This window comes from Molothrus ater, chromosome 25 (genome assembly GCF_012460135.2).
Source record: "Molothrus ater isolate BHLD 08-10-18 breed brown headed cowbird chromosome 25, BPBGC_Mater_1.1, whole genome shotgun sequence".
In the NCBI taxonomy this organism is placed as follows: domain Eukaryota; kingdom Metazoa; phylum Chordata; class Aves; order Passeriformes; family Icteridae; genus Molothrus; species Molothrus ater.
Window position 1 is genome coordinate 5,775,116 of NC_050502.2, and position 18,966 is coordinate 5,794,081.

General features: G+C 44.6%; 1 protein-coding gene across 1 annotated transcript; it reads right to left on the reverse strand.

The window, feature by feature from the left end:
- Positions 1-10: 10 nt before the first annotated feature.
- RSBN1 (round spermatid basic protein 1) lies at positions 11-18,590 on the reverse strand. The gene is made up of 7 exons (XM_036398157.2): positions 18,236-18,590; positions 14,008-14,678; positions 7,862-7,999; positions 7,309-7,451; positions 6,283-6,450; positions 5,122-5,230; positions 11-4,574 (listed from the first exon to the last, which is right to left on the reverse strand). Exons 1-7 carry the CDS (start codon positions 18,588-18,590, stop codon positions 4,113-4,115), a joined length of 2,046 nt encoding a protein of 681 aa, XP_036254050.2. The 3' UTR covers positions 11-4,112.
- Positions 18,591-18,966: the final 376 nt, after the last annotated feature.

An 18,966-nucleotide genomic window follows, 5' to 3' on the forward strand; every position in this document is an offset into this window, starting at 1 on the left:
CCCAGGCGGGTAAAGGACAAAATCAGACTTTTGTTTATTAAAAAAATACTTTACAGGAAAAAAATTCTATGCATTCCGCAGGACTATTTTACAAAGAAATAGCTTAACAGTTTGACACTGGTGTACAGTCAGCTACCGGGGGCGCGGGGGGCGCGGGCCGCCCCCGCGCGAATGTCAATAAATACACTAAGGCCGCACAAAGCAAACAGTCGTCCAGGCAATTGTACACGTCCTCTGGAGGCAGAGACCTTAGATAAATTAAAACCACAGAAAAAAATAATCGTAGCTGCCAATCAAATCAAATTAAATCACGAAACAGCAATACAGGAGTCGGTATCTTTACATGTTGTACAGAGAAATCAGGAAAAGCGGGTGTTTGGGTGCTCGGGGTGCCCTGGCACTGCTCAGAGCCCTCAGGAAGGGACAGAAGAGGCTCCGGGGGAGAGGGGACGAGCCCTGGGCTCCTCTCGCAGCCCTCAGGGCTGCCCAGGCTCAGCACGCCTCGGGAACTGCAGCTGCAGGGTTCAGCACTCAGCTCATGGGGAAAGCTCTGACAATTTGCCTTGACCTGTAACACGCAGGGAACCTGGCAGAGCACAGCAGGACACTGTGAAAAGTGTCCCTTAGGATGCCCTGGGGACACCTCGTGGTGTCCCCCCTCCTGGAGCTTGTCTAGAGGGGAAACCAAATTCACCCTGCATTTGCTGGTCCACTTCTATCCCAGCTGAGCCACTTTATCCCTGGGATGTTTTAGTCACCAGCACTTGATTAAAGCCCAGCCTAAGCCTCAGTTCTGTTTCACAGAGCACTTGGTCAGTGACAGCTGTCCCCAGCACAAAGCTGGGGTGTTTTCTACCTGACACACATCACATCCTCATAAATGGAGCACTGAGGGTTTGCAGAACTGACCAGCACATTTGTATTTACGAACTGTTCTGTATCTGCTTTCCACTGAGAGTAACAGAAAGACCTTAAAAAGCATCCAGTCCCAACTCCCTGCCATGTGCAGGGACACCTCCCACTGGGCCAGGCTGCCCAAGCTGGCTTTGAAAACTTCCCAGGTTGGGGCATCCACGGCCTCCCTGGGCAGCCAGATCCTCACCACCCATCACATCTCTTCCTTATCTCTCACCTAAATTCCTCCTCCTTTGATTTGTGCCCATTTCCCTCGTCCTGTCACTCAGCTCCTGATGAACAGCCCCTGCAGATCCTGGAAGGGGCTGTGAGGTGTCCACACTGAGCAGCCCCAGCTCCCTCAGCCTTAGAACAAGCCACCAAATGTGGCTTAAAAAAATCACATCAAATCAAAGGTGATTAGCTCATTAAGGAGTCTGCTTTAGGAAATATAGGAGAAATTCAAATAGCAGCTATTTAACACGAGATATTCAGGAATATTTACTGGATTTGTTCTGCTCAAACACTAAATGACTTGAACTCGTTACTTACTCTCTAAACTGCTCTAGCTCATAAAAAAATCAGTGTTCTACAGGTTCTTGGGCTGGAAAACATTTGCATTTGTCCCGTTAAGGCTTTGTTCTGGGCAACTGAAGCAATGGCTGGAGATTGAGCAGCTTCCCAAGCAATCCCTCTCACACTTTACATCCAGAGATGAGGTGGAATTTGAAAGTCTGCCAGTTTGGTTAAAGCACAGCAAAGCTGAGCATGGATTTAGTAAGAGATTCTCAAACAGCTTGTTCCTCTCTCCCTCAGTCTTCCAAAATAGGATAGCATCAGCAACATTCAGATCATTCAAAGATACCTTTATTTATGTGCACTTAAATCTGACATTAGGTTTAAGTTAGTAACTGAGCAGAGCACAGAGAGCATGATGCTATTGGTCATGTCCCTCCATGCAAGAGGAAGGCAGAGCATTTTCCAGCTATTTCAGGCTGTTGTCACAGATTTCACTAAAGCTACAGCTTGGAAAGCAGCACAGACCACCCTAATCTTCCTTCATTTGAAAACATGCTATTAGAATTTACAGAGGGCCTCCAAATGGATTCTCTGTTCACTCCATCCCAATTTTCCCAATGAACAGGTTGGTGCCTGGGGGCTCTCAGCCTGTTTGCTCTGCTGTGGGCCCTGCAGGTGTGACAGTTCCTGAGTGAGCAGAGCTGGCTGCCAGGGCCGGGAGCAGCAGGGGACAGGCGGAACGGGCACATGGAAGACTCGCAGACTTGGTCAAAAGGAAAGAACACCCCTGGGGAATCTTTGACTGTGAAGGATGAACTGAAACCACTATTGCCTGTGAGGAATTTTACTTTGCACAACCCTTAAAGCTATGAAATTCCTCTCAACATAAAAAGTGGAAAAAACCCACCAGAGAACTGCCGGCTCCTTTCTGAGCCGCGCTGAGTCATCTAGAATTTCTGCTAAGATTAAATTACACCCCTGCATGAATCACATTACTTCTCATCATAAAAGCTTTCCATTCTAACACCTTATTTACACAGATTACTAAACGAGTCACTACCACTTCAATCTGTAAATTAGTTTTAAATTGAAATATTTCCTAGTCCTCATTTTTGTACCGAAGACAATACATACATACACATAAGGAGTAATACAGGTTCTAACTAATCACTGCAGTATCTTCTGAGGATTATTTCTCTATCAGTTTAAAATAGTGACCTCTACACTGAGGTGCTAATATGTATATAAAAGCCTACACAAACAATATTGCACAAAGTAAGATTTATAATAGAGTAACATATTTTAGAGACCCTTATAAAGAGAAGAGTAATAATTGATATTAAAAAGATGCATCCAGAACTAACACAGCATCTTTGCTTTTGTCTAGTCTAACATAGTGTTTCAAATCTTTCCTACCCCAGTGAGGATTAGAACAAATAAAGTTATCTGGAGACAGCTTAAGTTGCACCAAACCCCAACTTGTACTCTAAATGTGGGGAGGGGGGAGGGAAAAGGGACTTTTCCTTTTGATGACTGACAAGGGCAGTAATAAATGGGGTGAGTGAAAGTCAAATACAGGTTACACATTAACATCCAGAAATATTGAAAGATTGTTTAAAAACTGTTGATAGCTGACACTCTACACATTGAGCACGTGCTGCTGATTTTTCCACAGTAACTGGGCACCCAGGAGCTACACATGGAAAAAGCAGTCCAATGCCAAAATACTTTTTATTGTGAAATACTAATACAGAACTTACACAGTAAGGCTGTCCTTATTCTAGGAAGTCAGGTATCAGCTCAATGCTTATTATATTAAGTGCATCAGTACAAGGGAAAGTGTGGATCCATTGGACACGTTACGACCCCATCAAAACAAGCTGCCAAGTTGGTTAAGTATTTTAAAGCCTTAAAGTGCTCAAAGATAGCAGTTTCCTCCACAAGACTACCAAGAGGTTCTCTAATTTTGACACTAGCATTTATCACATTCAGGGAAGATGTATTTTGGAAGCAAAAACCCCCACACCAAACAACATAAGCAGTGCTATGAGAAGTGTTAGGTCAGTAAGTCATTGCATTTCAACAGGAATCAGACACTTGCTTCAGTTCTTTTTACAGGTCACCCTTGTAGGAACTGTAAGAAACATCAATTTCTATAGCTTGTATATAAACCAACATGTCAAGAACAGACATACCAAAAATTCCACAAATCATCAAAAGTGCTGTGCTTTCTCTATTTTTTCTTTTTTTTTTTCTTTTTTTTTTCTTTTTTTTTTCTTACTTTTTAAAGCAATTAAAATGAGATGGGGAAATCACTTTGCAAGTCTTCTACAAAAGCATCACTTTCTGGTGAAGATTAGAGATAAAGTAAAAGTAGGGAAATAACACTGACCAATGGAGTTCAATCATTTCATATTCCTGGAGGAATTCCAATCTGACTTTGAGAAGATATTCAACATCTCTTTACTTAAACAGAAAGAAGTGGTAGACCACTGTTACAGGTTGTACTAAGGGGTTAAAATACAACTTGAATTTTGCATAATCTGTGTAAAAAAGATATGCTTGACATTTTGGAATGTCACCTTTCTTTATAGAATTATAGGCAAGATTTCTCCAATAAAACATAAGCCAGTTATAAAACTATAACTTCACATCAAAATTTTAAAAAGTTGTTTAAAAAATGTTTGAATATATACATATCACACAGAAGAGCCTGCATGATCCTGTGGATTGTGTTGCTGATCAGACTCTATTTTAAAACCTGGAAGGGGCTGGGCCACCTGATCTGGTTGCACAAGTCCTGATATTGAAGAAACAGAGGAGGAGAGCACCCCTGGGGTAAGCTGAATTTCTATACCTGGTTCTTCAGACTCTGTTTTTACACTCACACCTTGGGGTTCACCTTCTGCCTCTGTGTTTCCAGGAACATCACTGTTCAGGCTTGAGTTGCTTTCTGCTTTTGGAGAAGTCTCCCCCACAGGGTGATACTGTTTGAGTCTGATGTGCCAGGCTAAGCTGCAGACTGCTGACACTGTTTTGAACTGATGAATGACATTTCTGGGGATGAAGTAGATGTCATTGTCACACAACTGAATCCTAGCATAGCGAATGCCTTCCCGTCTCATTTGGTTTAGTTTGGCTTCGTCCACCCATTGAACACACTGGGAGAAGGAGAGATGGGAACGTTAGTGGCAAACCCTTCAAACACCCAGCATCTTCCTGTTTTCAAGTGAATTCATGTCTAAATCAGAAAGTCTCCATTTCATGGGTAAAACTTCAAATTCAGATGAGACCTGGACTTTAAAAATACAATTTCTCTGATGTCTTGAGAGGACAATGAAGAGGTTTCTATAGTTAAAGTTAAAAACAACAATGGGCTGCATTGCTTGGGCTGACAGGATTGAGTTTAGATGCTTCCATAGCCTAAGACAACATCAGACATCAGAAAAAGCAGGAGCAGGCACACATGGCTTAATCAACAGATTGTTTCTATAGCACACCCTGGGAGTCACAGCATGAACCCCAGCTTGGGGGAAAGGAAAAGAAAAAGGTCTCTTCCAACTGAACTATTTTACCCTGAAACACAAGGACATTTACCCAAGAGAGCTGAGAGGATACAAAAGGGCTGACTTTAGGGAGAAGCTGGAATCAGTGAGAAACTCCTGCCAGAACACCAGGAATGAGCTGTCACGAGAGCAGGTTTGATACCTGTGACACTGGAGGTTCATGCAGGTCCAGCTGAAGTCTCTGCACAACATCAGTGAAGTCTTCAGCATGAAAACAAACCACATCTTTGGTTATACGAGGCTGGTCACTCCTAGAAAAAAAATGAGAATTCCAGGAATTCTTGAGTATTTGAGTTACAGAGCATTCCAGCTCTTCCAGCAGAAAGCTTCATTGAACCAATGACCTGCTTGAGTGCTACACTGTGCACAAAGTCTCTACACTTCTCAATAGTGCATTCTTTTGAAAAAGAGATATAATACATATATTTCCCTTTTTTCTTTCTCAATTTTTGCTGCATTCACAACAGAAGGGATGTTTGCATGGACAATACACTGAAAAGCCTGAGACCCAGGCTCAAACTGCCACTATAAAAGTTCTCTGTGTTCCAGGAACCACTATTTGCCTCAATTCTCCCATTCTATAATTGGACAGAGTAATTCTGCATTAAGGGAAAAATGTAAAATTACAAGGTAACACTGAAGTTGAAGCAGTGAGGAGTTTTATTCAACAGTACAGGAAACACTGGCATCTTTTATTCTAATGATAATGCTAATGATGCTATCCAATTTCTAATGTAATTTCTAGCTATTACAATGATGCAAGTCCAGTTTCTCTGCAAGGTCAGCAGCAATATCCTGGGTACATGACCTGAGAAAGCACTGCAGCTGTGAAATTAATTACACTGAGCTCTTAGACTGCAGTTCCAAAAACTAGAATTAATATATCTGCTCAGGAAAAGAATAATCAAGGATGATGGTCCAAGTTTAAGGCTTTTGTATATCACTAAAATATTCTGCAAGCTGCTGTTACAAATTTTTTACTGTTTCAAGATGGAAAAACAGGAGGTACACAGCTTGAGGTTTTCAGCTCTGTGCAGCTTTTGAATCACAGAATGAACTAGATTGGAAAAGACCTTTGAGATCTTCTAGTCTAACCTATGACCTAACACCTCCTCATCAAATAAACCACAGCACTGAGTTTATTTTCAAACACATCCAGTGACTCCCCCACCCTCCCTGGGCAGACAATTCCAGCCATTGTTTCATTACAGCATTCAAACCATTTCCGATTAGGTTTGTTTTGCAAGGAATTGTTATTTTTTTTTTTTAGAAGAGAGAATAGCTGCATCCCAGCAGCACTCACCATTCCCCAAACTGCACAGCCTTGAGCACCCCGACAGCAGCTGTGCTCTGCCAGTCAAAGCCCTGCCCCACGTGGTCAGCGTGAGCTCGGGTCCTGTCCTCGAACAGGACCTCGCGGGGCTCGCTGGTCCGAGGTAGGTACTGCAGGTTCTTGATCTCGTTCATGGACCTGCAAGGGCACAAAAAAAATCACACTAAAATGTCCCTGCTGCTCAAAAATTAATATTTGTACGGAAATCGTCTTAGAATTCTGGGTGCTGCAGGCTCCAAGGGAACAAAGCATTTCACTCTGATTTTTTTTCTAGGTGTTGATTTGGTGAAAGATTGAAACAAAACCAGCAAAGTACAATTCAGGTTATAAGGTCAAATTTTACAAAACAAATCAAATCTCAAAATTTTTGTGTTCACTTGTGGTGAAAGACTTCCTCCAAGAAGGTACCAGTATGTAAAATAGAGCTATCTTATAGAAACTGAGCTTCAGCTATTTGAGAAAACATCAAAAAATTCTTCTTGTAAAGACAATTAAAATATGCTTCCAAATCTCCTGAAATTTGTTTTAGAGCGCTCTTTCAGAGACAGAAAGCAAGAATACACAATAATTCCTGGGCAGACATGTTATAAGTGCTTTAGCACTGACATTAGAAGGCAGCACGAGCAGTGGAAGGATCTCTGCTGTTTCACAGCATTCCACCTGCCCTCACCACCAAATTGGTTCTTGCCACAGAAATAAGATGAATTAAGTCTCCTGCAGGTTAATAAAAAGAGGTTTTAATCTTAAAGCACCAATCTAGGATACGTGAGAAGTACTGAAAGATGCTGTTAGAAGTAGTGAAATAAAATAATCATCACGGGTAACATTTGCTTTATCAGCTGTGCCAATTTGAAACAAAGTGAAAGTGAAACTTAAATCTGTATTAGTCCTCTGAAAAGCCAGTTACACATCAAGTACTTTGCTTTTGTTCTCAAATCTGACACAGACTTAACTGCAAAGTTTTCCCTCGAGTACAAAAGGAAACCCAAAGCCTACCGGCGCCGTTTGAAGGGTGATTTTGGCATATCAGCTGTGGGGATCATCTGCTCTCCCGGCCTCACCCACATGATGGGCCCATCATCACTCTGGGACCTGCACTGCAGTCTGAGACTGGAAAGAGTCCCCCAGGGCAGAGTCATCTAAAAGAAAACAGGAACAAAACAACCCACAAAACACACATAACACAAAACACTGGGTGAGATAGAAAAATTAAATGATGCCTTTGGTAAAACTGGTTCAAATCTGCTGTCAAAAGAATTGCATAGAAACTAAGTAAGTTTGAGAGGTAAAAGATATTCCAAGCTAATTTCATCAAGCAGTTTTTAGGGAAGTAGAAATGCATGTAGTGCAAGTATATATAATAAACTTGATTATTTTTAATTAGTCACCTCAGTCCATGCCTTTCAACTGGACACAGGATAGAATGAACCTCAGTAGCCCAAATAAGCACATCAATAAAGAAAATACCTTACAGTTTCTAATTACTTAGAAACCTAACAATTGCTTAAATATCTACAGTGCTATGAACACACCACAAGTTCCTGCTTACTCTGAGAAATGGAGATTCTTCCAACATATCTAGGAATTCTGGGAAGTAGTCCCCCACTTCTTCATCCACGGCTCCCACGAGGCTGATCTGGCGCATGGGGCCTGCTCTGTAGGTGCCACAGCAGTACGTCCGATTGACCTGGGCCGACAGGAGACACAACAGCAGCACAGCTTCAGTTCCCTCCAGGAGCATGAAAGTGACTGAGCTAACACAGCTGGGATCGATCTGGGACTCATCTGCATCTGTTTCAGCAGATGGGCCTTTGGGAATATGCACAGGGACTGTTTAGAAGAGAGGAGAAAGAAAGGACTCCTGTCTGTACTCCTGACAGGAAATCCTTCTGGGGTCTGAATAACAGCAAGTGAATATTTGACTAATTCAGGAACAATTCAACACTTCCAGGCTGACTTGGGAAAACAACCACACAAGGTTTCATTGTGACTCAGTCTTTCACCAGCAAGCTTCAACTCTCCACTGGTTTGTGCAGTTGGACTTTTGCTTCCACATTTCAAACCGGATGCTCCTGGGCTGTGCACATTCCTCATCTCAGTCCTGTCCCCGAGGTCCTTCCCCTGGGCCTGCAGTGAAAAACCTCAAGGACTTTCATGCAGTGGTTCTGGTGATAGTATACACAGGAAATTGGGCAGAAACCAGACGAAATGAGGGGTTGAGCTGGAAAGCCAGAGCTCATGGAGAAGAATTTCAGGATTACCATTTGCAGTAGAACCTGCTGTCAGTGTTGGCATCAGAAACACTTTATTCTCACAGCTCGTGGACGTCCTGTAGAACACAGACTGTCCCCCTTTGCTGGATCATCTGGAAACTTCTCCTGCCAATTCCCTGCTCCCAGAGGAGAGGCACTGGCCAGACTCCAGTGCTCTGCAGCCTCATCCTATGGACTGCAGCTGGAAGGTGACATGGCCAGAGAGGAGGTTCTGTGCAGACACCACAGCCAGCTGAGGTTACAGAGCACAAACCTGCTTTGCACAGTCACTGTGGCTGAGCCCCAGCCTTCCACCACCCTTCAGTGTTCCAGGGGTGAAAAACTCCAGCTGCTCTCCATGGCTGAGTGGTGGGACAGGACAGTTACTGGTAAATTTGCAATTTAACAGTCATGTTCTCCCAGGGTGATGCATTTTAGAACTCCACTTAGAGATACATGGGAGTAGCAGCTTAGCTTTAAGTTTAATTTCAGTTTTGCATGTTTAGCCAGCAAACCAGATGTCATTAAACTACTCCATGCAGTTGTTAAAGGTAAATTAGGAGAGACTAATAAAGGAAGAATAGAGTTACTGCTGCAATTTTATCCTCTAGCAGCAGCCATAGATATTTCACTCCTTAATTATACAAGTTTAGCTCACCCTATTTGCTGAGTGCAGTTCAGAGCAGGAGCACTGGAACACCACAGCAATAGTTTTGTTCTGTGCAGATACAGAAAAACCAAGGACTGAAGTGCTCTGCTCCTTACCCAGGGAAGTTAAACTGCCTGGCACTGTTCATGTAAGTGCAGACAGACTCCTTCCAGATGAGTTCTGTGCTACTGAAAGCACCTGGTGAGAGTCACTAATATTTTACAGGTGTTTGTCATGAGTTAAAATGAATTCTAATTCCATATGCAGGTTTTCCTTGTAATGTTTTCAAAGGAAATGAAAATTTAGAAGCTTTAATTTTGTTTGTTTTTAAATGCACTGGAACAATGGAAAAATAGGCAAGAACTCAGGAGTTATAAAGGAAACAGAAGAAATACTTTAGGGAAACACTGGATTTCAATGCTTTGCTAGTTTTTAACAGAAATTAAAGGAATATACACACTTGAGAATTAAACCCAGGCCATGTTTACACTGACAACATGCACCAAGCCACGGCAATCCCCAGCAGGCTGGATTATTCATCTCAAGCACCTCAGTCACAGGGGATGTAGTCTACTAGTTCAAGATGCCATCAAAAACTTCTTCCCAGCAGCTCCCTCATTCTTAATTCCTTCTGACAGCAAACACTGCTTAGGCCAGTGCTCTCAACACTGTGATGCAATGAACACCTAAAAGAACAGGCCCCTTGCTCTCCCTTTACAGCTGGGAGGTTCATTCAGTGTCCCAGGAGTAAGCGCCCTGCTTGCTGCACTGCAAGCTGCTTTGGCCTTTCATTCACCAGGTGCTCCAAGTTCTCTCTGAGCTCTGCTCACTCCACAGTCACCTCTGTGCCCCCCTCACTGCAGGGAAGAAAGCTGAGATGATGAAATAGCTGAAGTAATTTCATTATATCCATTAGGACCTCTCTCAGTGTTTTTTGTTTTTGTTTAAAGTTCAGCTCTTGTTTAGGAATTCAGCTGGGGTCACTCCAGTTCACACGGCTGCCAGAAGTCAGTAACTTATTACCACAGCACCTCCCTTGCTATAATTTGTTCCCTGTGCTGCTTTAAAAGCAGCAGTGGATCTCCAGCAGTCACTGCCACTGTTTTTACCATTGCAAAAGGACAATGGGGCCAGGAAGGCAGCTCAGGCAGCCTGTGCCCTTTCAAATGCCAGCCAGCCGTCACTGCTGTGTGTACCCCCACTCCCAGGGAGTCATGGGCACGTTTAAAATTAGCTCCAGTGCTCATGGGGACATTTTCTCCAGCTGCAGCATGTGCCTGTCGGTGTTTCCCACGCTGGGGTGAGAACAGCAGCAGACACAGGCAGTGCTTCCTGTCAGAGCTCAGAGCTGGAGTTTATTTGCACGTTCCCGAGGCACCCCAGCCTCAGCACGGGTTAAGTGAGCAGCACAGGATGAGAAGAGGACACACAGATGAGGCATCAGCTGGAGACAAATGAGGTTAAGTCTCTGAAGTTTCTCTCCAGTTGCAAGAAAAGCATGAATCAGTTGACAGCAACAATATTTCAGCATGCCAAGCCAGCTATAAAAGCAACCACACAAAACCTTGGCTACAAGGAAGAAAGCAAGAGCACAAGGCAGTGACATGCCAGCACAGCAAGGGTGACATGCTTGACTCAAATCTGACACAGTGCAGGACCACTGGGCATTGTTTATATGGCCTTAGTGACAAACCAAATGAAGGATGCAGTGCAGATGCACAACTTCATCATTTCATACTTTGGTAGCTACTGCTAAAAAAAGAAATTGCCCTTCCACAATCAGAGACGTTCACATGGGGCAGACAATCAAACTGTGATGTGGTTCATGAACCACATGTTCCCATGTAACAGAGTAACCTGTTCTGAACAGCAGGAGTAAGGAAACTTCCCCAGTTATCACCTGTTGGCTGCTTCTCCCAATTCCTTCCCAGAAGGAAGAGCAGCTTATGCAAAACCTATTTCCCCAATTCTCTTTCCTGGCCTCTTCCCAGAACCCCCACACACCCTCTGTGACAGTGTAACTGTTCTTTGGATCAGAGAGAATTCATCAGGCAAGTTGATCAGTTGGGAAAAAAAGCAGAAGGGTTTTTTTAACTCTAAATATATTCCCATTCACTGAGTGGAAGCAGTTGTACTGAGACAAATGATAAGGAAAATAAGAGTTCATTCTTGCTGCACTGCAAAGAGCTCCCAAGTTAAAGTGTGCCCTTATGTGAGGAAAGCTTACAAATTGCTGCTCAGTGATTTGAGTCTTGAAAGCTCTCAGCCCAAGTGAACAGCTCCACACTAAAGCTGAGCTCCAGCACTGAAGTATTACAACCAATGAGAGACAATGTAAGCAAAAAATCCACAGGACACTGAAGCTTAATTATTTTAAGATACTGAAACCAAACATTTATGTAACAAATACACATTGGAGTGCTTTGCTGTAAACTCACTGCCCTGAGAACAAAGGAATTCACCTTGCAAGGCAGTTAATTATCACTAAACTTCCCAAGTCCTTCAGATTAAAGTCCTTATTTTGAATACTACAATTCAGTTTCTCTAAAAACACAAACCAGCTGAATGTCGTGCCAGACAAAGGTCACATTAACTTGCAGTTTACAGAAGTAATTTTGATTTCTGAACACTGAATCTTCAGGATTCGAGACTCCCTAAAGCTCCCAAACCCTTGGCACAGGTCAGTGCAGCAAACAAACTCATACAGAGAGAAGAACCCAGAATGGAGGCAACTTCACTCCATTATAAATAACCAGAGTTCCAGCATACAACAGTGCAACATGTTTAATCTGCTCCAGCACAGCTATGAAGGGCTTCTGGACTGCACAATTCTCACCCAGAAGGGTGAAAAGGCAAGCTTGGCCAATCTGTTCAAGCCTCAGCAGAGCTGCCAAGGAGCAGGCACACAACAGCCAGGCTCACCTCCAGGCCCTGGAGCAGGGCATTGCAGCCCCTGCCATCCCAAGGGAAGCCAGCCTGCAAAGCCTGGGGGAACCCAGCACCAATTCCTGCGTTTCTTCAGCTTTTCCATCACCTGTGTTCCCTGAAGAGCCCTGCTCCAGCTGCCTGTGACAGCTCCCCTGCTCTGTTTGCTCAGGGAGAGCTGCACTAACACACTTCAGCCAGAGAGGATTAACCAGGTCATGCTGGAGCTGGGTTTAGAGAAGTGGTTTAGACCAACTGAATCTTATGTCATGACTCAATCAAGTTTAGACAGTACTTAAAATAGAATTAATTGAAGTACCAGCAGACTATAACCCAGCAAAGCCTCTTGTTTATTACCATACATTCCTCACGTGTATTTATAGTGCCAGTATTCGTGTTCACAGAACATTCACCGGGAAAAAACGCAATTGTTAAACATTCCAGAGGCTCTGTTTAGCCATCTCAGGGGTCATCACATGTACTCAAGCCAGAATGCAATCAGGACACTAAAGGACACAGATAGATCACTAACAGAGAAAACTTGAAAGCCCGACCTGTGGGCACATTTGACCCTGCAGCTCACAGGTGTGTGCTGTGCAGAAGTGCTGCTGCCCACAGCAGTGGCTCATTTGCTCAGAGGTTGTTTTGGGGTGCTCTGCACCCAGCCACAGCTCTGTCTACACAAAGAATTACTTGCACCAAGAAACAGAAGCTGGTTAAAATAAGTGCTGGAGCAGCAAATTGCTGCCAAACAAAAAAGCCAAGTGTCAGAATTATTCATTGAATGCTATTTAAAGTCTCCACAGTGACCATCCAGTAACTTTCTGTAAAGCACTGATTGTTTTTCCAATGCAAATCTTGCTTATAAGCATTTGGTAAAGCCTGCAGAGATCCAAATAACCCATCCACAAGCACCAACACTCCAAAGGCTGTTGTTAAAGGTGTGTTCCTATCACACTGAACTGAACTCCACTACAGAGTTTCAGGTTTATCCTCCCAACAGGTGAACTAATAAATGTAATTAATGTCTCAAGTAAAGACCTTAAAGGTAATCAGCAGTTTGGATCCATTCTCAGACTAAAAAGAAAGAAGCTTTATTCCATCAAAAAGAGTTTTATCTAAGCTGCAATCTTGTGGTATACTCAGAGATACTTCTGAGTTTGAGCACAAGACTAAAATCCAAGAGACTTTCATAGAGGAATCTTAAAATTAGCTCAGCTTTTACTGTTGCATCCCTTTAAGTTACATGAAGATACAGTTTCAGAATTTAAACGAGTTCGAGCCTACCATGGAAACCAAGGGAGTAAACAAAATGAAACTCCTTTTCAGAGGCAATTCAAAAGATCCTCTAACCACCTTCAAGTTAGAAAGTTTAAACAGCATAAGGTACTGGGGGAATTAAGATGTTAAAAACCTTGTGAAACAGATATACCGAAACATGAAAAGTAACATCATTGCAAAAAAAACCCAAAAAACAAACCAAACCCCAAGACCCCAAAAACAAACTGCTGACTAGAAAAGCAGTGTTAGCATCTGCAGTCTATGCAATTCTTGACAGACTTGGCTGTTGTTTTGAACAATCTCAGTGTTTTGCCAAGTTTAGAAGAAAAAGATGCTCGGTGCAGATCTCCCCTCAGGTCACAGGTAGCAGTGTCTGATGTGTGATTCACCAGCTGCCAGGGAGCACAGGAAAGCTTTCAGCAGCAGCAGGAATAGACAGCACAGTAGATTAGTCCTAACATCACCTTTCTTCATCTGCTTAGAAAATACATTTGTGACTTGCCTATTTTAAATCATGTCTGCTCTGGGTTACTGAGATCAATCAAATCTAGGTATTGTGCAACATTGATGCATGTGAATAGTTCTTACCTGAGAGTGAAAATTTGAAATTGTTGTTGTTTCAATGTCCTTCTTGCCCAAAATTTCCATTTTCACTGGAGTGTTTGGAAAGTTAAAAGCAAAGTAATCCAGGAAGTCTGGTAAATAGGCAGCTGCTCCGTGCACTATGGCTAAAGCATAGTAAGCTGCATTTTTATCATTTTCACTGAATGACAACGCAAGAAACTCTTCTGCAAATCTCTCCATCTCCACTGGAGACAAAAATGAGAGTTCATCCATGTAGGCATGCAGGACCAGGGCACCCCCATTGGACTGGTGCTCCTCGTGAATGAAGTTACTGAATTTAGTGCCAGTCTTGAGGAAGCTGCTGCGGACAGAGTGCTCCTGGTGTGTCACAAAGGGGGTCTGCACCCCCTGGGGTACCCGGTATTCCTGCATGCCCAAGTTCAGTCTGCACAGCTGCTCGTCCTTCAGGTACCTGAAGGATTCCTTGTTCATTTCCAGGCTGTCACACTGGCCTTGAGACAGAGTCTCCTTGTCGATGCGGGTGAGCCCAGCGCACACCGTCTGCACCTCTTTGTTGTACATCTTCAGGCGCTTGCCCCTCACATCTTCCCGGTGTTTCTTTTTCTTTTTTTTCTTGATCTTCTTCACAATAAGACTGTCAGCTCGCTGGGTTTTGCCATTTTCATCTGGAGTTTCTGGCAGCGACAATAAAGAGAAGATTAGAGTTCTGCAGTTGCAGCATATTCACCCCAAAAGAATTCAGGCCTCTCACTTGCTGAAGGGATCTATTCCCAGGGAGACTGACCAATTGTAAAACATTGCATTTTTGGTTGTATAATTAAGTCAAAAGTCAGGGTATCTATAATTATACAAATAAAGCCTTGAATTAAGGAAACCTTCCAAAATTCTAGCTTAATATTTTAGAAATACTTCAATTTTTAACAGATTTATCAGAATACCTTTAAAAGGAGTCTGTATTTCAGAGCATCTATAATTAAGTACATTAATAACTTCTGACATTGAAGGCAGTGCCGTACAGGGGAAGAGGATAAACAAGTATGTGTAACATTTAAACATTAAGACTTTCATTACAGAACACTTCCCTGATTTTGGATACATGATAGGGAAGCAAACAGAGTAGCACTGAAGAGCTACAAGCTTTACTTACACTTAGAAGTAAAAACATTTAAGCTTAGATCGCTGATCTTTTAAAATTAAAGGACCCAAATCATCACATCAACAGATTTAGTCTTATAGTTAACAATTCAGTTAATGGAGAGAAAGAAATTAAGAGCTTGTTTCAGTTATTTGGGGTTTTTTTTGAGGTTAATCAACCTCTAAAAGGCTGAGAGATAAAATGTAAAGAAGTAGTTCTGTCATGGAAAATGGAATAGTTTAAGTTGTTCTTCTTTCGAGAAGAAAAGCTAATTCAAATAACATTTAGCAAGGGACAAAGGTAATTAGAAAACTTGATGGCCCAGCTGTTACAAACTCAATTGCCAAGACAAGATTTTAACGTGCCTGAATCAAAGAACCATTTCACCCAACAGTGCCCATAAATCTCCAGGAGCCGTGGTAGCAGGATAGCCGTGGGGATGAGAACAACCTGCTGCTGAAGGCAAACCTGCCTGGAGATGCAGTAACTGAAGTTTTACCATTTCCCCTCAGCACAGGGCTTTGTCCTAAAGAAATTTCCTTTCTCTGGCTGCACATTGGTATTCCCTCTTCATTCTCTTACAGCACTTAAGTTAAAGAAAAAAAAACATGTTACACTGTTCTATGAGAAAGGGTGTAGTGATAAACACAGGCAGCTCCAGGTTCTTCAGCGTAACCAGTGTTTAACTGGATCATTACTGGTTTGGTCTCGTTACTGGAGAGGGCTGACCTTCATTACAGCCTGGAGTAAAGCACAGAGTTACTCATGGAGCAAAGAAAGAGCTGATTGCTTAATCCTCACTTCATACAATAGTCTTAGGACCTGAAATACAAGTTTTCACCGTGCTGCTGCAGCCCTTGCAAACAGCAAAGGCCCTGATCTTTCTATTTCAGAGAAAGCAGGAAAAGCAGGGCGGTATCACTTGCTCTGGGAAGCCAACTGAAACGGTTCTTGGAACGAGGTTTGCTGCAGGACTCGATGTGAGGAGTGCAGGGTGTGCTCAGTCGCTGGGCTCTGAGCACAGACACTGCTTTACTCACTGAGAACGTGCAATCCACACGCCAGGTGTTTGTCCTGGAGACCAGAGAGCCCAAGCTGCAACTAAACAAGGATTTCACGCCACCACTGTGCTGCTGGGAATACTTCCCTATGCACGTTTCTAAGAACATTTGGTTGTTAAAGGTCTCTTACTGTAAGCATTTCTGCTTTCAGGTATAGTTTTAAAACCTCACACATTTTAATCCAGAGTATCTTCCTGTTTGAAGCCAAATCCTAATAACAGACAGGGGAGTCCTTGCATTTGGGAGCTTCCAGTGAACACTTGTCTGTTTGCAGGATAAAAGCTGCCCTGGCTGCTGCTGGATGCATTGAACACAGCAGAGTCCCACTATTACAGTGAGTAACTGCTGTATTCAGTGAAGCTAAACAGTGACATTATAATAATGCCTGGCAATCCTGAAGGAAATATAGTTTTAATTATTCCTTTAAATAAACAGAAGGCCTCCAGCACCTCAAACACAAAGAAGCTGTGGACAGGTCACTAAACTATGGGCTCTGCAGTGAGGCAGAGTGACAGCAGTGCCAATAACTCAGCTACTCTGAAATGATCAGACATCCCACAACAGAACCAGAACCATTATTAAACAGCAAAAACAGTGAGGGTGCTCACTGTCACCTGGTGCCACAGATAAGCATGGCACAGTCAATGTAATAGGTAATTTAATTAGATTATACAGCAAAATAAAAATGGATAGTCAGGAAAAGAAACACAGCCCCATCCCAAAAGGCACTACCCCTACAGCTGAGGACAGGCAGTGAAGAGCTTCATGCGAGCAAACAGCTTTCCTTTACAAATCTGGAATTTTGATGCTCATTTTCACGCTGTTTAAGCCTTCATTAAGAGGCCTAATTTAATTCTGGGTTAGAACTGACACACTGACACTCCAGTCTACAAAGTTACACTGCTCCAAACTTTTGCTTTATAAACACTAATAGAACTTTAGAGGTTTACAATCAGAAGGTTTTTTAGCTGTACTCAAGCACAGTGGTGTGGAAGCATTAACCAGGGGAGAAAAGCCTCTCCTGGTACTAGTCTTGTCTGTTCTTAAAACAGTCCTATCTAGACTTTACTCCACAGACACTTGACTTCTGTAAGCAAGTGCATCTTTGGTTTCTTTGGCACAAAACCTGCCCATACACTCCTCAAGCATAATCCACCACATTATACTTTTAATTACAGTAGCTTTTGCAGTTATTTTTTATCTATGTTGCTCTCTCCAAGAAGCTTTTTACTACAACAAATCTCTGAGCAGAAGCAAAACAATCACTCTGTACTGTTAAAAAAAATAAACAAAACCACACACAGCACATGCCAAAATCCAGAGATATTTTGGCATTTCAGTAAAAGAAAACACAGAATAATTCGGGCTGGAAGGGACCTCTGGAGATCATCCAGTGAAACCCCCATGCCAAGGCAGGGTCACCTGGAGCAGGTGGCACAGGTTTGGAATATCTCCAGAGGGAGACTCCATGGGCACCTGTTCCAGTGTTCTGTCACCCTTCATTGAAAGAAATTCTTCCTCATGTTGAGGAGGAACTTCTTGTGTTTTAGTTTATGGCTATTCCGCCTTGCCCTGTTGCTGGGCACCCCTGAAAAGAATCTGGCACCATCGTCTGACAACCGCATTGGAAACATTCGTATGGAATCACGAGATCCCTTCTCAGGCCACTTATTAAAACAAACCATTAAAAATTAAAAAAAAAAAAAAAACAAACCAAAAAACCAGCAGCTCCTCACACGTTAATGTGAAGAAGCCTCCACTCCCCAGCACTCGCACGTTGAACGTGCCATGAGGGCGATTCTGACAGCAGCAGGAGCAACGCGGCCGCCCCGCGCTCCGTGCCCGGGGCAGCACCGCCGTGCCCGCTACGCCACGGCCGGAGCAGGGCCGCCGCTCCCGCCGCGCTGCCGCCGCCCGCTCCCCTCCACAGGTGCGCCCGGGGCTCCGAGCGCGGCGCCGCCGCCCGCCCGGCCGAGCCCGCCGGGGGCACCCGCCGGCCCCGCGACCCCCGCGCTCCCCCCGCCGCTTCGCTCACCTCGCTGGCTGGGCCGCCCCGCCGCGCCGTCCGCGGGGCTGCCGCGCCTCGCCTTGTGGCCGGCGGGCTCGGCGTGGTGCCGGTGGTGGTGTCGGCGCTCCCCGGGCGGCGGGAGGCTGAGCGGGGAGAACGTGAACAGCCCCGCGGCGGCGGGGAGGGCGGGCGGGGGCAGCGGCTCCGCCGGGCCGGGCCCCGCCAGCAGCGGCTGGCTCGGCCGGGCCCGCTTGGCGGCCGGCGGCTCGCCGGGTGCCGCTCGCCGGCGGCGGGGCCCGCGCGGCCGGGCGGGCCGGTCCGCTGAGGGCGGCGGCGGCGGCTCCTCCGGGGCCCGCGGCACCGCGGCGACCTGCGCGGCCATTTCAGGGGCTCCCTCACACACATTTAAATGGCCCGAGCGCCGGGCGCCGCCGCGCACGCGCCGCCGCGGGGCACCCTGGGACGTGTAGTTCGGGGGCGGGGGCGCGTGCGCGCGGCGCGGGTCACGTGGGCGGCGGGAGGAGGGCGGGAAAGCGCTGAGGGAGCGCGGAGCCGGCGAGTGCGGAGGCATCAAAAACTTTTATTTTAACGGTGTTTGTCGCTTGTTCTAAAGTGCTTTACCCATTGCACACCGACCGCGGGGTGCTTCCGAGGCTCTCCCCTTGAGGGAGTTGATGTGGAGCTGTTGGAGCGAGCCTGAGGAAGCCATTCCTGCCCATGGCAGTGGGATGGAATAAAATCATTGAATCATAGACTGT